Raw genomic sequence first — 14,985 nt, 5'->3', positions numbered from 1 at the left:
TCAGAGTTGCTTGATCATTGTGTTTCTGGCTTTTTGGTATGAAGAATTTGCAAGTGGAATGTTAGGCAGCTGGGTAAAGCTGCCAGCAAAAGCTCTGAGCTTTTCAGGATGTGACCTCCGCACAGAGGCACAGATGCAGATGTGCACGCACACAGATGTGCACACACATGGCCTGCACTCACTAACTCAGGGGCCTGCTCGTGCATCAGTTTCTGAAGCCAGTGATGTGGCTGCTGCCCCACAGCTGGAGTGACCAGGCCGATGTTTAATGACACCTAAGCAAGATCTTCAGTACCTTCAAGTCTTCCAGAGCTTGATCTTGCACCTCTGCATGTCTGGCAAGACACTTTGGCTGCTTCACTGCCGTCTTTGAGACCAAGGAATATGTCACGACAAAATGCCAATCTCTGAAGCACAGGATAGACCTTCCAGTCCTGATCTCCAACACATCCCTGGGGCTGACTTTCAGCCCAGGAGGTGCTTGTGTTCTTGTTCTTTCCGATTTTAAAGAGCTTCTTCTCCAGTAATCTCAGGGGTCCTCCAGCAATCTGAGTGCTTTATGAGCTCAGGAGTTAGACTGCATGTCTAAAAGACATGTCTCTTTGGTGAAGTCATCTGAAAGGTTTGTGTAGGTTCCCACAGCAAAGCTGAAGAAAGGACTCCAAGAACCCTGGCTGTCAGCGTACTGCTCCCAACACAAGGGCACATGATGTTACGAAAATTATTTCCATGATATTATTCTGAAGAGTTAACAAGACACATCACTGAGGGAGCCAGGTGGTTGTGGCTTCACTCTGCAAACTTAAAAATGTGCAAGACCAGAGTGTAAGCAGCCATGATCAAATGAGGCTAATATATAAAGAAATAAAATACTTTCAACCTAACAGAGCTATTAACTGTAAAATATCCTGGAAAATCTACCCTCATGAAGGAATACAAGCAATTGTTCTGCAAGAAAGCAGCCCTGGTGGGGAAAGTGGCGGTGGTTTGTTCTGATGCTTTATAAAAGTAACCTGTGTTCTCCCAGCCCCTGAGGCCACAACAGTGGTGTCAAAACAAGTCGAGTCCTTGTGTGACCTTGAAATGATAAAGTGATGCCTGTGGCCTGCAGACGTTAGTCCCTCCTCTCTGAAAGGGGTGTCGTGGCTGGAGCAAAGGAGATCTAGTGCTGCAGGAGATGTCTCTGCCATACGTCTCATGGTCTTCATGCCTATAAGCTGAAATTTCCTAACGTATATATGTGACTGTATATCTGCAAGTCCAGAAAAGGCCTGTAATTAAACTCCATGTCATTGGCAGCATTTATTCACAAGAGCAAATTCAGTTATACTCTATGGAGTATAAATGTGTCTGTCCTAACCCAAGTCTCCTTGAACAAACAGTTCTGAATTCACAACTCATGAAATAGGCAGCACTTTTCCATGGCTAAACATGAACTCGGTCATGAGCTCAGCAATGTAAATATGTCACAAGTATATTCCTCCCCACAAGTAAAATAGGTAGGCAATCTCCAAACTGGCTCATATCTCAGCTTTAGATGGCCTACAGCTGTTGTGCTTGTTCATTTTTCTTGAATTTTGTTGTGTGTTTCCTCTTGATAACCTGGCCTTTCATTTATATCCCATTGTTCGGAGGTGAATAATATACCCACTAGCCATTGCCTTTGATGTTATCTTTATGTGACCAGAAGCCATGGTACCATCTTTTCTCTACAGTTGAATCCTGTGTGAATGATGAAGAGTGATTGGAATGATTACTGAAAAAAAAATTAAAAATAAAACTTCCATGAAATGTCAGTGGAAGCTGGCATCTGAAAGAGGGCAGGCAAAGGAAGTGCTCGATCATTAAGCAGAAGCAAAATAAAGATTCTTTGGAGAAGGCTCAGTGCCTTCTCGGGGAGGCCTTGTAGTAAAACAACCTCAAAAGGAGAGGTGGATCTTAAGCTTCTTCCCTTATCCCTGAGCCTATTTTGGAGAGCAGTCTTTAGCTTGCATTAATGGTGGATGAGCAACCATCTGTAAGCTGTGTTTGAATGAATGGCCTTTTAGACAGATAGTGAGTGGAAAATCTAAAAAGATTTTCCATCGCCAACAACTGATGAGTGAAGGTTGAGTAACCACGGCCCCATGACCAGTCAAGGGCAATACTGCACTCTTGTTTTGGAGTGTTGTGAGACAGCTCAGATTAGTGTGGAAAGTAACGTGGAGGATCGTCTTGCTAGTTTTATAGTAGGTTGTTTGCTTTAAAGAGAGAAGCGGTCAGTGAAAAGCTCTTATAAGTACAGAGGAATCTCAAGACACAAACTATACTGCACATCTGCAACATTGCCTTGCACTCTGTTTTTCTTCCAAAGTGAAAAAAATGCTGATTTGTGCTCTTGGAGAGCAAGGGTCTAAACCAAAAAGCCCAAAGTGCTGGTTGCAGTTATACTGGCAGACTATCACATCAGAATAATATTGGCCTTTCAAGGCAGTTAAGCAGTATCAATGTACATTTGGCTTCCAGAAATGCAATTACAAGGGATAAATGATTATCCAATTTGCTGAGACATTTCAGTGAGTTCATTGGATTGCAGCTTCAGTATTAGCCATGTATTAAGCAGAGGACTCTGTGCAATTTTCAGTGCCATTATTTGGCTTCCAGCAGGCTCAGACGTGCAAAAAGAGCTGTGTACCATTAGATACAGTCGCAAGGCATGTGCCCTTGCATTTATCACTTTCATTTCATGGCCGTGGTGTTAACTTTTAGGAGAAGGAGCGTTTGTTTTATTTTCTTGGAAGTTGCATGAAGTATGACAAAAAATGATTATTACGTGCCCAGTGTGTCAGAACTTGAAGCCAACCGTATGGCTTTGCAGTCTGTGGTCTTCCACAGGTGCTTTGTGCTGGGACCAGGCGTTGCAGAATGCGTTGTCATCTCTTTGGGGCCACTTTCGTCAGGATTTGTCACCACTCTGTGTGTCTTGTAACAATTTGCCTGGCAAAAGTAACTCATGGTTGGTTGTGGGGTTGTTTCTCTCCTCCTTTCCTCTTTCCTCCTCATCCCCTTTCCCTCTTTTTCCAATGTGAATTGCAGATGTGGGCTACTGCAAGTAGGAGACAGAGTCCTTGCTATCAATGGCATCGCAACTGAAGAAGGCACCATGGAGGAAGCCAACCAGCTCCTGCGTGATGCTGCACTCACTAACAAAGTGGTGCTTGAAATTGAATTTGATGTTGCAGGTAAGTTATCAAAAGATTTGCCACTCCTCTTCACCAGCTGGACAATCTGAGCGTTTTTATTCACCCACAAGAAGCTGTATGTGCACATGAGTACATGAGGTCTTTGATAGATCTTGGGGGAAAGATGAGAAGACCCTGTGAGAAGACTCTTTCCATTTCTTCTTGTTTTCTGATGTGCTCTGAGATAGAGATTGCTTCATTTAGTGCTTTCATGAATCCCTTATTATCTGTCACCATATGTGTGAAGTAAGCCTTTTGCATAGGTGAAGAAGCCACCTGCTCTTCAAATACATTTCATTAATGTAAATAATATTTGTATTAATTTATGGCCTTGAAAAAAGGATGGAGCTAAAACTACTGGCTGATGCTAAAGCACAGCTTTGTAAAAAATTAGGTTTATGGGTGTTTTTTCTTGGTTCCATAGAAGCTATCTATGTAACTGAAAACTTTCTTTTTGTCTATTTTTGGTTTTGCAGAGTCTGTCATACCCAGCAGTGGTACTTTCCATGTTAAATTGCCCAAGAAAAGAGGTGTGGAGCTTGGAATCACAATCAGCTGTAAGTATTGCTCAAACTTTAGCTATTGGTTACAGCAGCTACTGGTATCTATCCTAGCTCATCAGAGGGCCTAGCAGAGAGAAAAGATGATGTGATGTGTGGCTTCCCAGTAGCACTCACAATGCTGGTGATTTATTCCAACTAAAATTAGGTGGTTGGTTCCTTCCTTCATGACTGAAGAGAAAATCAGGCACTGGGAGAATAGGAGAGGAGCACGCATCTCCAAAGGGCAAATTAACAGCTGGCAGGTGCCACAGATAGTATTATTAATATTGTTTTTATTCCTTGCTCACAGTTATGTTCTGTTAGAAAGGAATTGCCTGGCTCTGGTGGGACCATGCAGGTGAAGGAGGCAAAGGGAGGAGAGCAAGTGAGACGTGGTACCCAGATGGGAATCTTCCCCTCAGGAGAGGGTAAACTGCCAAAAGGAGAAAAAGGCAGATGGGCCTGTGAGGGATGGGGGAAATTTAGGGAGAAAGGGTTGTCTGGCAGGGTTTGCCACATGATAAAGTCATTGTGTTGACTAAATGCAGCCATGGAGGGGGATGACCTTCCTCCCAGGAGTTGTTGGGCACATAGAAAATCAGACATGAACATTTTCCTTTCTGTGCTGTCTTTTTTTCACACCACACCCTTTTAATTACCTTGGTTTCTGTTCTGCTGCATATTTTCCAATTGAAAGACCTTTTGGCCTTTCTGGAGAGGACACTCTGTGGAGACCATCTAGGCATGGTTCTGTCCAGCGTTGGGTCTTGCTACACCTTACATCTGTGAAGTTTTTCTTTTCATCCCTCTTTCCTTCCTGGATAAGCCAAGTTGCATTATCTGCAATGCCCAAAGGCAGCTCCTGCATCTCAGCTGAAACAAAGCGACCTGTGAAACTGCAGTGATGGGATCTTATGTCTGAGCCTTTAAGAGCATGACCTCAGCTTTGTCTGGGGAATAGAGTCACCAAGGACACTTTAAACCTGGGTTTAATTAGAATAGATAAGCTATTTGCAGTTACCTCTTGTTTTTTACAGGATTAATCAATGAGCTAAGTGCAGGGCATTTTGTCCAAGTAGGGTGATTCTCAAGAATGATACTGATGTTGATGGGGGGTGACTTTGCACCTGGTGTTTTTTCTTCTCCCTCTCTTCCCAGCTTCTCGTGTTTGTTCTATAAGAGTACTCCTAAGAAATAACAGCACAATATTTACCATTTGGCTTAGTAGCAGTTCCAGTTTGTGAAAGTATCAAAGCACTTTCTGAACACAGTGGAGTATCAGTAAAAACATTTGAGTAGCAGGCAAGCAGGGGCATAGGGCAACAGCTGAGGCAGAGCTCACCATGGGCTCCCCAGCCTGGTCTCCTGCTTCTAGCATTAGCATTAAAACCATAAGGACCAAAGGGTGACAGATTTGATAGCAAACTCCTGCTGGCTTGAGCATGGCCAAGATTTCACCCCATTTCAGCTTCAGAGCTTAGTCTCTGTTTGGGGCTGGGCCTGAAGGTTACCAGCAAGAGTGCCAGGTCTCATTTTTGGAATCTCACTTAAATGGGGTCTGTTTCAGCAGTGCCTTTAAACTTAGGATGTATTTTTGTCTTGAATATATTTTCATGTGAATTTTGTTTAAAAAATTGTTGACACACATATTTTGTAATCACTGATGAATAAAAAGTGAATGAAAAGTGACCACCAGTTTTAAAATAGTTAGATAGCCATTATCAACTGCAAAGCCATATTTTAACAATATGAAAGATTAGATCTTTTTGGTTGCTGAACATGTTTGCAGCACATCATTTAAGTAATACATATACATAAACTTAAAATATACTTCAGTCCTGTGCTGGATCAAGGCCAAAACTGCAGCAAAAGACTAGAGAGTTGGCTGCTTATTGACCAACCATCCAGAAAATGTGGTAGCAAGTATGAAATGCTAATTGAATCCTGATTCTGTCTTCATATATTAGTCCATACAAGCTATTTCCTTGTGACCCCTAGTGAATTATATCATCATGCTGTCACTCTGCCTCTGACCAAGCAGATAACTACACCAGTCTCAAACATTAACATCAAAACAAGCAGCCTTACAGTAAGTTGCCCCTGCTTAAAGCACTTGTTTGGGCTCTGTATGAATAGTTTATATAGCATATTTGTAGAATTACCCTTATATATCAAAAAAAATCAATCCCTGTGCCCTCAGTGTGGAGTGTTACAGATAAGGAGTAGCTATTATAACTGCCTGTAGGTGATAAAATGAGAATTTGGGTACGTAGATAACTTTGATTAAATCATTTAAGCAGTGGGATCACTGTCCCAGCAGGGAGGTGGATCTGGGAGCGGGGCAGATGGAGCCTGTGGGTGCTGGGCTCCCTTGGGAGCTGCCTCCGTCTGGGCAGAGCGAAGCCCAGGCTGCAGCGGGCCCTGTTTTACCCCTGCCCTCCCCAGCAGCTGCAAGTGAGATTGACCCCCCTTTACTGAGGTGCTTTTATAGAAGTAAGAGATTCTATCCAGGTTTTACTAGCCGGAGTTTTTGAAAGGAAATATGGCCACAGTGGTGTGAAATGTCCTGCTTGCTGCAAGCACTGATAATTTATGCACCTGCTGCTAAAACTAATAAATGACACAGGCAAAAGTTGAGTAGAAGGGATTTGATTTTCATTGCTGCTTTATTTTAATTGATTCATATTTTCTTTTATTCTTTTTCCCATTGCTTAGCTATCCTGAAATTATTGAGTTTCTGATTTTGTTTGTTTTTTCCCACTTATATAAATGTTTGCTTTCGTTAATGTGTTCTTATGACATTATCACAATTTTTTAAATTATACTTTGGCAGAATGCTGCTTCAGCTTGATCAATAACAGAGGGCATTTATATCTGGTAGAAGCATTGAGGCATTGAGTTATGGGCTGGTGCTCCTTGGAGGGGAATAACTTACCAATAGGAGTCATTATGCATTCTATTAAAAACACAAAATGGACATGTGTTTCAGCCCTCCTCATCCATCATAGAGTAAATGCCAAGTGAGCCAGAATCCCAGCAGAGGTGGTGAGAGACAGAAAGCAATTTATAAAAAGTAAATAACAGTATTGATGAATTTGCCTTTTTATCGCTGCCCTGTCAGCACTGTGAAACGGTGTTTTCATTTGGAGTTTCTCCCCACCCCGTGCTTCCCAGCTTCACTTTGGTTTCTGAAGCTTTCTCCTAGTCACTGGAGCAAATTTAAACTATCTTCTGGGCTCCTAAGCCTGACAAAAATCTGAGTCCATGTGAGAAAGGACCTACTTCCACAAAAAGTGATTTGCCTTGTTGACGTAGGCCAAACCCAAGCACTGGGAGGAGACCTGCATGGGTTTCTGCAGGCCAACTTTGCTCTGTGCATCTTGAAGAGCCCAGAGAGTGGTCCCGATGCTGTGATTTATGTGGTTGCAAGAGCCGGTGGCCTGAGGAACTGAACCGAGAAGAAAAAGCCATTGTGGATTTTGTCTTGGGTTATTTTTCACCTGGAAAATTTTCGAACCTTTACTGCAAGCCCATGGAGAGGCTTTTGTTGGCCCAGCACTGAGAGCAGATATTCCCTAGGCAGCAATACTGTGGGATGGCTGATTAATTGCCATAGACTCGCTCTCTGCCTCTAGTTAGAGATATTAGGGGAAGGCTGTTTAGCAGTGTTGGAATGAGGAAATATTGTCTCTTCTTATTGGTCTCAGTGTGGCTTCCCCTTGCTCAGGAGGAGACCAAAGAAAATGGTAACCCACAGAATTCTGCTGGGATTTGTTTTTTCCCTCCCTGGTGTGGCTTCCAGGGAAGCCACGTTTCAACTGTGAAGCATTGTTTTGCCAAAGGAACATAAATTCCTACCCCATTTTTTTTCCTTAGCTCCTTTTTCCCCATTAACTGTCTCCTTCCTAGGTTACATGCTCAATCCTGAGTTTCTTATCTGTCTGTATCTTTTGCAGCAGCAAGCAGAAAGCCGGGGGAGCCTTTGATTATCTCTGACATCAAGAAGGGCAGCGTTGCACATAGGTGAGTGCAGGATTTACTGTCTGCCAAACCCAATGCAAAATACCCAGCCCAGTAACAAGAATAGAAAGGAGCCTAAGCCGCAGTGACAGGGTCTGGGTTTTGTCAGTAGCTAAGGAAATGCTGACCCTAGAGATTTGTCTTAAACTGCAGTAGGGTTTGGGATAAGAGACGCCTGTATTGAGGTAAGCGAAGCTGAGCTAATGGAGAAGGGGCTGGGTCACCATTTCAGAGGTGCTGCTCCTATAGCAGAGGGGTCTATATTTCATTTAGGAGCGTGACGAATGGCTTCCCCTATATATTCCCTGAGGTGCTGTGGCCCATCAGGCAGTTTGCTGCATCTCGGCTTCTGCCTGGGTGCACGGAGCGAGAGCACTGGTGGGCAGCAGTGCAGATAACTCAGCTGCTACTAACTGCACCTCTGACCCCAGTGCCTCCTGAGCAAGGCTTTCAGGACAGGCCAGTGCTGGTGGAGGGCTGCTCGTGCAGGAGCTTGCAGAAAAGGAAGAATACGTGTCAGGGGCCCTTCTTGAGAGCTATACACCTTACCCAGGCTGTGTATCCACATAGATAAGGATGGTAAACTAGTTTTCCTGCCTCATTCTGAGTCGATGCATGCTCTATGCAAACATCCTTCCTTTAAGTTATAATTGCCCCCGACTTAGTGCTGGTTTCCCAGAAAAGATTAGGAGTTTACTCCAGGAGAGTAAAAAGCTAATGTCATCATCTCCCCTGCAGAGCTGAATGCATCACAAGATCTGAAAGGCTAATACAAATGTACTTTTAGTTTTCTTCTCCTTTCCACACAGAACTGGCACATTGGAGCCGGGAGACAAGCTGTTAGCCATTGATAACGTCCGACTCGACAATTGCTCCATGGAGGATGCTGTGCAGATTTTAAGGCAGTGTGAAGACCTGGTCAAATTGAAGATTAGGAAGGATGAAGATAACTCTGGTATAGCAATCCTGATGCAAACTGGTGCCTGTCCACTTTAATGACATTTCCCAATAGGTAGTGCAAACCAACAAAGATAAGGGCTGCAGCCTGTCTGGTCACCACTTTCCAATTGATTGTAGTCTATTTTTGTTATGCTGCCCTTAAATGGAGCCTGGAAGGTTAAAATCCTGTTCTGTCAGAGCACAACCAAAGACTGCAGGCTTTTACTTCTAAATGCTGTCTTTCCTGTGACCTATTTCATATATCAATTTAAAAGGTTCAGTATTCCTCTTTTCCCTTGCAGATGAGCAGGAGACAACCGGTGCGATTATCTACACGGTGGAGCTGAAGCGCTATGGTGGCCCCTTAGGAATAACCATCTCTGGGACAGAGGAACCTTTCGATCCTATCGTCATTTCGGGGTTGACCAAGCGTGGGCTGGCAGAAAGGTAAGGCTGAGGGGGCAGAAGAATTTGTTGACGCATGTGTTGACTGTGTGATCGTGTGTCTGAATGGATACACGTGTATGGGCTTTAAAGGACATTACTCACAGTATAAGATGGAATGTAGTCATATGCTGCATCTTAATTTATCCATACCATAGCTGTGACTTGTAAATAGATGTTTTCATCAGCCCTGAGTCACTCTTCTCTTAGAGTTCAATTACTGTCTGATGCTTGATGGGCAGAATGGCAGCAAAAAACCTCTGAGCAAGTAGGTATAAAATGCCAAGCCTTGGGTAGGATTGATTTTAGGTTCTGATCCTTTGATTCTTCCTGATTCTAGGCCAGCTTCCTGCTGAGCTGTACAACAAATCAGTGCAGAGTTCTGCATTCGGCTCCTTGGCTGGGAGCACCTTCACTGCAACACATTTCCATTACTTTTTTTTGTTGTATCCTGAGAAGTAAGAAAGAGGGATGGACTCAGTCAGTAGTGGTTCTTCTCTTTGGGGATTTTGTATCAATGCCCACCCCTGTAGATTCATTTTTTTCCTGTAAAATAACAGCTAGGTCCATAAAATATCTGAGACTTTTCTGTGGCAGTTCTGCACTGCATCTGCAGGCCAGCATGGGAGAGGTTAAAGACAGGAAGCCCGAATGCTGTCAGGCATCAGAAGACAGTCTCGTTCCCTCGTTGCTCTCTGAGCCCTTTGCAATGCTGTTTTCTGTTCTTCCTTTGAACTCAGCTGCATGTCAATGCCTGTTCCTTACAGAAGCATAGTGCAGGCAAGTGCTGCAGCACTGCTGAATTTTGATCAGTAACTGGTTCTAAGCAAGAAATAAAAAGCCTTTTGAGAAGAGCAATGGGATTGTTTAGCACGTTCACCCTAGCAGTCTAACTAATAAACGGTGCCTGCCAGCGGAGCAGCTGGGGACGGAGCGTTGTGGGGAGGTCTCCAGGTAACCCTGGCTCCCCGTGGGGAAGGAGAGCTGCGGTGAAGTCTGCTTGCAGGAAAGGTTGCCTAGTTTTTCCACTGAAATGGTATTTTATATGTTTTTCTCCTGGGAGCAGCAGTAAGCAGTGGCTTCCCTTGATCTTGTGAAGAGATGTCCCTTTCCTGCCATCACATACCCTTCCCCATGCCAGAGGCTCCGGGGGTGTCCAGGCTTCCTGAGGCTGCAGTTTTAATCCGTGCTTGTCCCTGGGTTTTGCTGTAGCACAGCACATGTCTGGGCAGTGGCAAAGTGGGGCAGCCCGGGTGCTGGTGCCTGCTGATGGGGCTGCTCTGCCTGCGCTGCAGCTCCTGCTGCTCTCCCGGCAATGGGGAAGGCAGAGTGTCCTCCAGGACCTGTCACACGTCTGTCACAGCGGGTGACAGATTGTTGGAGTTGAAAAGGCTCCAGATTCAGATCACTTGGGTTTTATCTTGACCTTGAGCATTTCTCTTCCTGTACGTGTCTGATCCTATAGAAAGCTCCAGAGGCAGCTCAGGATGCTGGGGTTACTGTCAAGCCGCAGAGCTAGTCACCCTGTCACTCCTCCTGAGGTGCCTAGGGGGTGGCTTTAGCATGGGCCATGGCACTTGTTTTCTTTCTTCCCTAAACATATATGCTCAGGATAGGGATGAAGTGATAGGTTTGATCACGGTTTAATTGCTCTTGAAGAGTGATTTGGGGCTATCACTGATGTGTGAAATATCTGGGAGGTCAAGGGGGAGACCTCCGTTGGTGGGCCTGGATTTTGATTTTCCTTTTCCCCCTTGAAGAAGGATCTTGCTTAGATGTGACCTTTCTCGTGAATCACTTTTGTATTTCCCCCTGCTGAGGGACTTTCACAGGTTCTGCACAGCAGTTGTGTCACAGGGACACGTCAGGCTGCTGTTGAGGGTGGAGGAGATGGGTTCCCGTGAAAGATCAGTGACTGCCTTCATTGCCATGAGAGAGCTCTTTAAATGTTAAACCAGTGCAGCGAGCAAAGCATCACCCTTAGTGTGCTGGCAGTTAAGAATATGTTTCGGCTGTGTAGATGAAACTTTTAAGACAAATCCTCTAGTTCTGGTTTAATCTGTAGTTTGTTTGAACTGGGCAAGTTTTCCTCAGGGCTTTTTCCGTGGGCTTTGGGTGGTACAAGACAGACATCTAGCGGCTGCTTGGGACCATCGTGACCTGCTGTCCTGACATCTCAACGGGAAGAGGCTGAACAGCTCTGCCTGCTCTTTGGCCACATTTCCTGGTTTGATTTGCTTGTGCTAGATTCACAGTGGCACACTTGTAGTCTTTCTTTGGTCCTCCCTGAAACAGTCCCATGTCTGGGGGAAAGATAACTAGCTGTTCTGCCTGCAACAGGATATGAAATCCCATTCCTGCAGGAGCAGCAATCCACTATTCTCTCCTAAGGGCCTAAATATAACCTTGGAGAGATGCATGCTGCCATGAACATGAAACAAGAGGCCATGAACAAAAAGACAAGACAGTCCAGATTTGTGGCTCTTCCTGACTCAATCAGCAGAGGTTCCTGTTAGCTAAACATCATAGCACTGCTGCAGAAAGGGAGAATCACTGCTCTCGCTTGGTGTCATTAGGGAGCTGCAGCATCACTGCAGTGAGCACAGCCCAGCAAGCACAGTGCTCCGTCCCTGAGGAGCTGCTGGGGCTGGATATATGCTGCAGACATTAGCGTTGGGAAAGAGCTGTGCAACAAAATGCTGTGGCCTCTTCTAGTGCTGTGGTCCTGCTTGAGAAAATCGCCGTGATTTCGCTGCACAGGGGTGAACTTTAAACATATTATGAGCTGATTTGCATCTGCGTCAGCTCACAGCTTGCACGTGCAATCTATTGGACTGGATTTGTTTGTGGGTTTCTAGGTTTATCTCTCATTTCTTTCCATCAGTATGAAACATGCCCTTCAGCTTCCTCATGTGAAGAAGATCTCTGGACATCACACACTGGGAAAGCTTGTTGTATAAGCCCCTTTGGTGCTGAAGGGGTATGAATTTAAACTAAATGAAGGTTGGTCTAAAGTCCCAGTCTGCAAAGGTCCTAGGAGCCAAGGTGTGCCTGTGTTCACACATATATGTATATGCCTGTACACTATTGAAAGACTGGGGGAAAAACAGATTCCTGCTAGTGATGGTGAATAAGGGAATCACTGGAAGACAGTGCCAAGACGAAAGCGAGTCATGAGTCTCAATTCTATTTTAAAGTACTGAGAGTTAATTTGCTATTGCTTGAAGCAAGAACTTAATGGCCTGTCTCGCTAGGGCAGATTGCCTTGCTACGTTTCTAACAACATCTTTCCTCTCTAGAACTGGAGCCATCCATGTCGGTGACCGGATATTAGCTATTAATAACGTGAGCCTCAAGGGCAAGCCGCTGAGTGAAGCAATTCACCTACTCCAAATGGCAGGAGAGACGGTAACGCTGAAGATCAAGAAACAGACTGAAAGTGAGTTCAGGAGCCTGGCTGGGGTGGGAGGACACAAGTCTACCCCACCCAGGACCCAGGCGATGAAGTAGGTAGTGCTGTAGGGTTCCCCGTGTGCATCGGTGTGTGGGAACCTGGCTGTCGGTGGCAGGTGAGACAAGGCAGCATGGTTGGGGCAGGGAGGAGAGGCTGGGGACAGTGCGAAAAGAAGGGCATTTTTTGGATTTCTGAGACAAAGCTGAAAAAAGTAAAGAAATCTGCTTTTAAAAGTAGAAGAGCTGTGGATGTTGTAATTACAAAACCCCCAAATGGGCAAGAAAATTTTGAATGAGAAGGGAAATCCACTGAAAAATGAAAAGTGACCTTATCTAAACTTTTGAAAGCAATTGGCAATGAATATTTTATGCTCCTGAGATCATCTTTCAAAGCAACCTACGATGGCTCTGGAATCCTCCTTCCCCTTTCCCTGCCACGCTCCCTGCAGCTTCGAAGCTGTCCCACCTGATGTGGTACCAAAGGAGCAGGAGCTGATCCAGAACCGCAGACCGCTTCCCTGGGGAAAGGGAGGGAGAATGGGAGAAACCAGGGGAAATATAAACATTTATCCCCAAACCGCCTCTGCAAAGTCACAGCCAAATGTGCTTTTTCTTCTATTTCAGAAGGTGAATAGTGAGCTTGGCCTTCATTTCTGTGTCTCCTCATAGCCAGTGTTCTCTATCTTTTTCTGTGCCATGCTTGAGGCTTGAGCAGCCTCTGGATCTGGCTTGACCTACCCAAGCAGTGGCTACGATGCGGGAGGAACTGGATGGCATCAGATGATAAAGCTCTTCCTAGCCCACTTGGCCTATGGTGGGACTTCTGTCCTGCATCTGGAGAAGGGGCATTGCTCTCTTGTGTTGCAATTCTGATCTGTAAAGCTCAAAGCACTTTACAAATCTGTGGCATTGCAGATATTTTAGAAATAAAGTTAGCCAGGGCACAGTGACTTAGCAAAGTAGAAGCAGAACTGAGGAATTGATCCCTCTTCAAGAAATCCCAGTCCTGTTCCCTGAAGCAAAGCTTTTTTTGTTCTCAATATGAAATAATCATTTTTCCCTGCTGACACTTAGCAGCATCTCAGTCATTCAGTGAAATAATTGACATGCAAGTGGCAGTTGGAGTCTCGTTAATCCTTTTAAGAATGAATCATGTGTACTTGAAATTTCAAGGTAATATTGTGTTAATTATTCTCAATTCAATTTCAAGGTGTACAGTTCTTTCAACTGTAAACACGATCTTTCAGGACATTGACCTTTGATTAGTAAAATAATCCTTGTTGACAAATGCAGTCTTCAGAGGACTCTTTATTTCAGCTAATACTCAGACAGTCAAAGGTCCAGGATGGGAGATCCAACGTGTGGGTAGCTAAAAGCATATTTAAGCTTTGAGAGCTTTAAAATATCCAGTACAAAGATATGCTTGTGTTGAGAAACCTTCCTTGTGTAGCTTTTGCTTGAAAAGGACTTTGATACAATGGTAATCATGGCCTATTGTTAGTAAAATAATGTAAGAGAAGGACTGAGCTTCATCATCCAAGTTCAGCCTTCATTTTCCAATCACTAATCAGAGGAAATCCAGTCTCAGAGTATCAGGCCTAGGAACACTACTGTTTTCTTGAGGCTGCATAGGAGACTCTTGGAGAGGTGATAGTTTGCCCTGAATTAATGTGTTAATTAGTTTGGGACTAGTTTGCATTGTCATGGGGATGTCACTGAAACTTTTGCTAGTATGAAGTCCATAGCCAGCACTCAGACTCGGTGCTGCTGACGTGGTTCGGGTGCTGTCCCCAAAGGCCGATCGTGCCAGAAGCTCCTTGGCTGAACGCACTTCTCATCTGAGTCACCCAAGAGGTGAGGAGGGCCTGCGCTGCCTCGCTACTCAGCGAGAGATTCTCTAGGGCAGTTTTCCAGTCTGGTGTGAGGTAAGAGTACTGTAGGAAATGCATTTTACCATAATGCCCAGAGCTTCCTCAGTTACATTTGCAGAGCTAAAGAGGTTCTTTGGAAGACTTGTGTTGGCTCTCATGTGAAGCCTTCCCTTGCTTGCTCTTCATGCCTGGTAAAGCAGTGTGTTGTGGTTTCAGAGCCCTACCCCAAGAAATCCGGGAGCATAAATGAAGTGAGTGACCCAGAAGATGAACTGACAGACTCCCAGAAAACTAGCAAGCTGTCTGAGATTTACTCTACCACAATTCCTAGTGTGGACAGTGCTATGGAGTCCTGGGATGGCTCAGGTCTCGATGCCAGCTACGGAAGCCAAGGTAAGCCAGTGTCCTCCTTCATTAGACATCTCTGAGCCTGTGTGAAGACAGGCAGAGACTTCTGACCTCCTTGGAGGATCTGTTTGATTGTGATCTGCCTGC

General features: G+C 44.8%; 1 protein-coding gene across 1 annotated transcript in view; it reads left to right on the top strand.

Annotated features, from left to right (window-relative positions):
* GRIP2 (glutamate receptor interacting protein 2) overlaps nucleotides 1–14,985 on the top strand; it is a 215,470-nt gene that overhangs the window by 186,954 nt on the left and 13,531 nt on the right. The window contains exons 13-19 of the mRNA XM_088528210.1: nucleotides 3,076–3,221; nucleotides 3,698–3,778; nucleotides 7,720–7,786; nucleotides 8,593–8,738; nucleotides 9,025–9,169; nucleotides 12,466–12,605; nucleotides 14,707–14,883. Coding sequence (XP_088384336.1) covers nucleotides 3,076–3,221; nucleotides 3,698–3,778; nucleotides 7,720–7,786; nucleotides 8,593–8,738; nucleotides 9,025–9,169; nucleotides 12,466–12,605; nucleotides 14,707–14,883 — 902 coding nt within the window. The remainder of the gene's footprint in view (nucleotides 1–3,075; nucleotides 3,222–3,697; nucleotides 3,779–7,719; nucleotides 7,787–8,592; nucleotides 8,739–9,024; nucleotides 9,170–12,465; nucleotides 12,606–14,706; nucleotides 14,884–14,985) is intronic.

Source organism: Tinamus guttatus, unplaced genomic scaffold, assembly GCF_059628265.1.
Source record: "Tinamus guttatus ecotype Peru unplaced genomic scaffold, ASM5962826v1 Tinamus_guttatus_pri_ptg000307l, whole genome shotgun sequence".
Classification (NCBI taxonomy): Eukaryota; Metazoa; Chordata; class Aves; order Tinamiformes; family Tinamidae; genus Tinamus; species Tinamus guttatus.
This window is presented reverse-complemented; position numbering and strand designations above follow the sequence as displayed.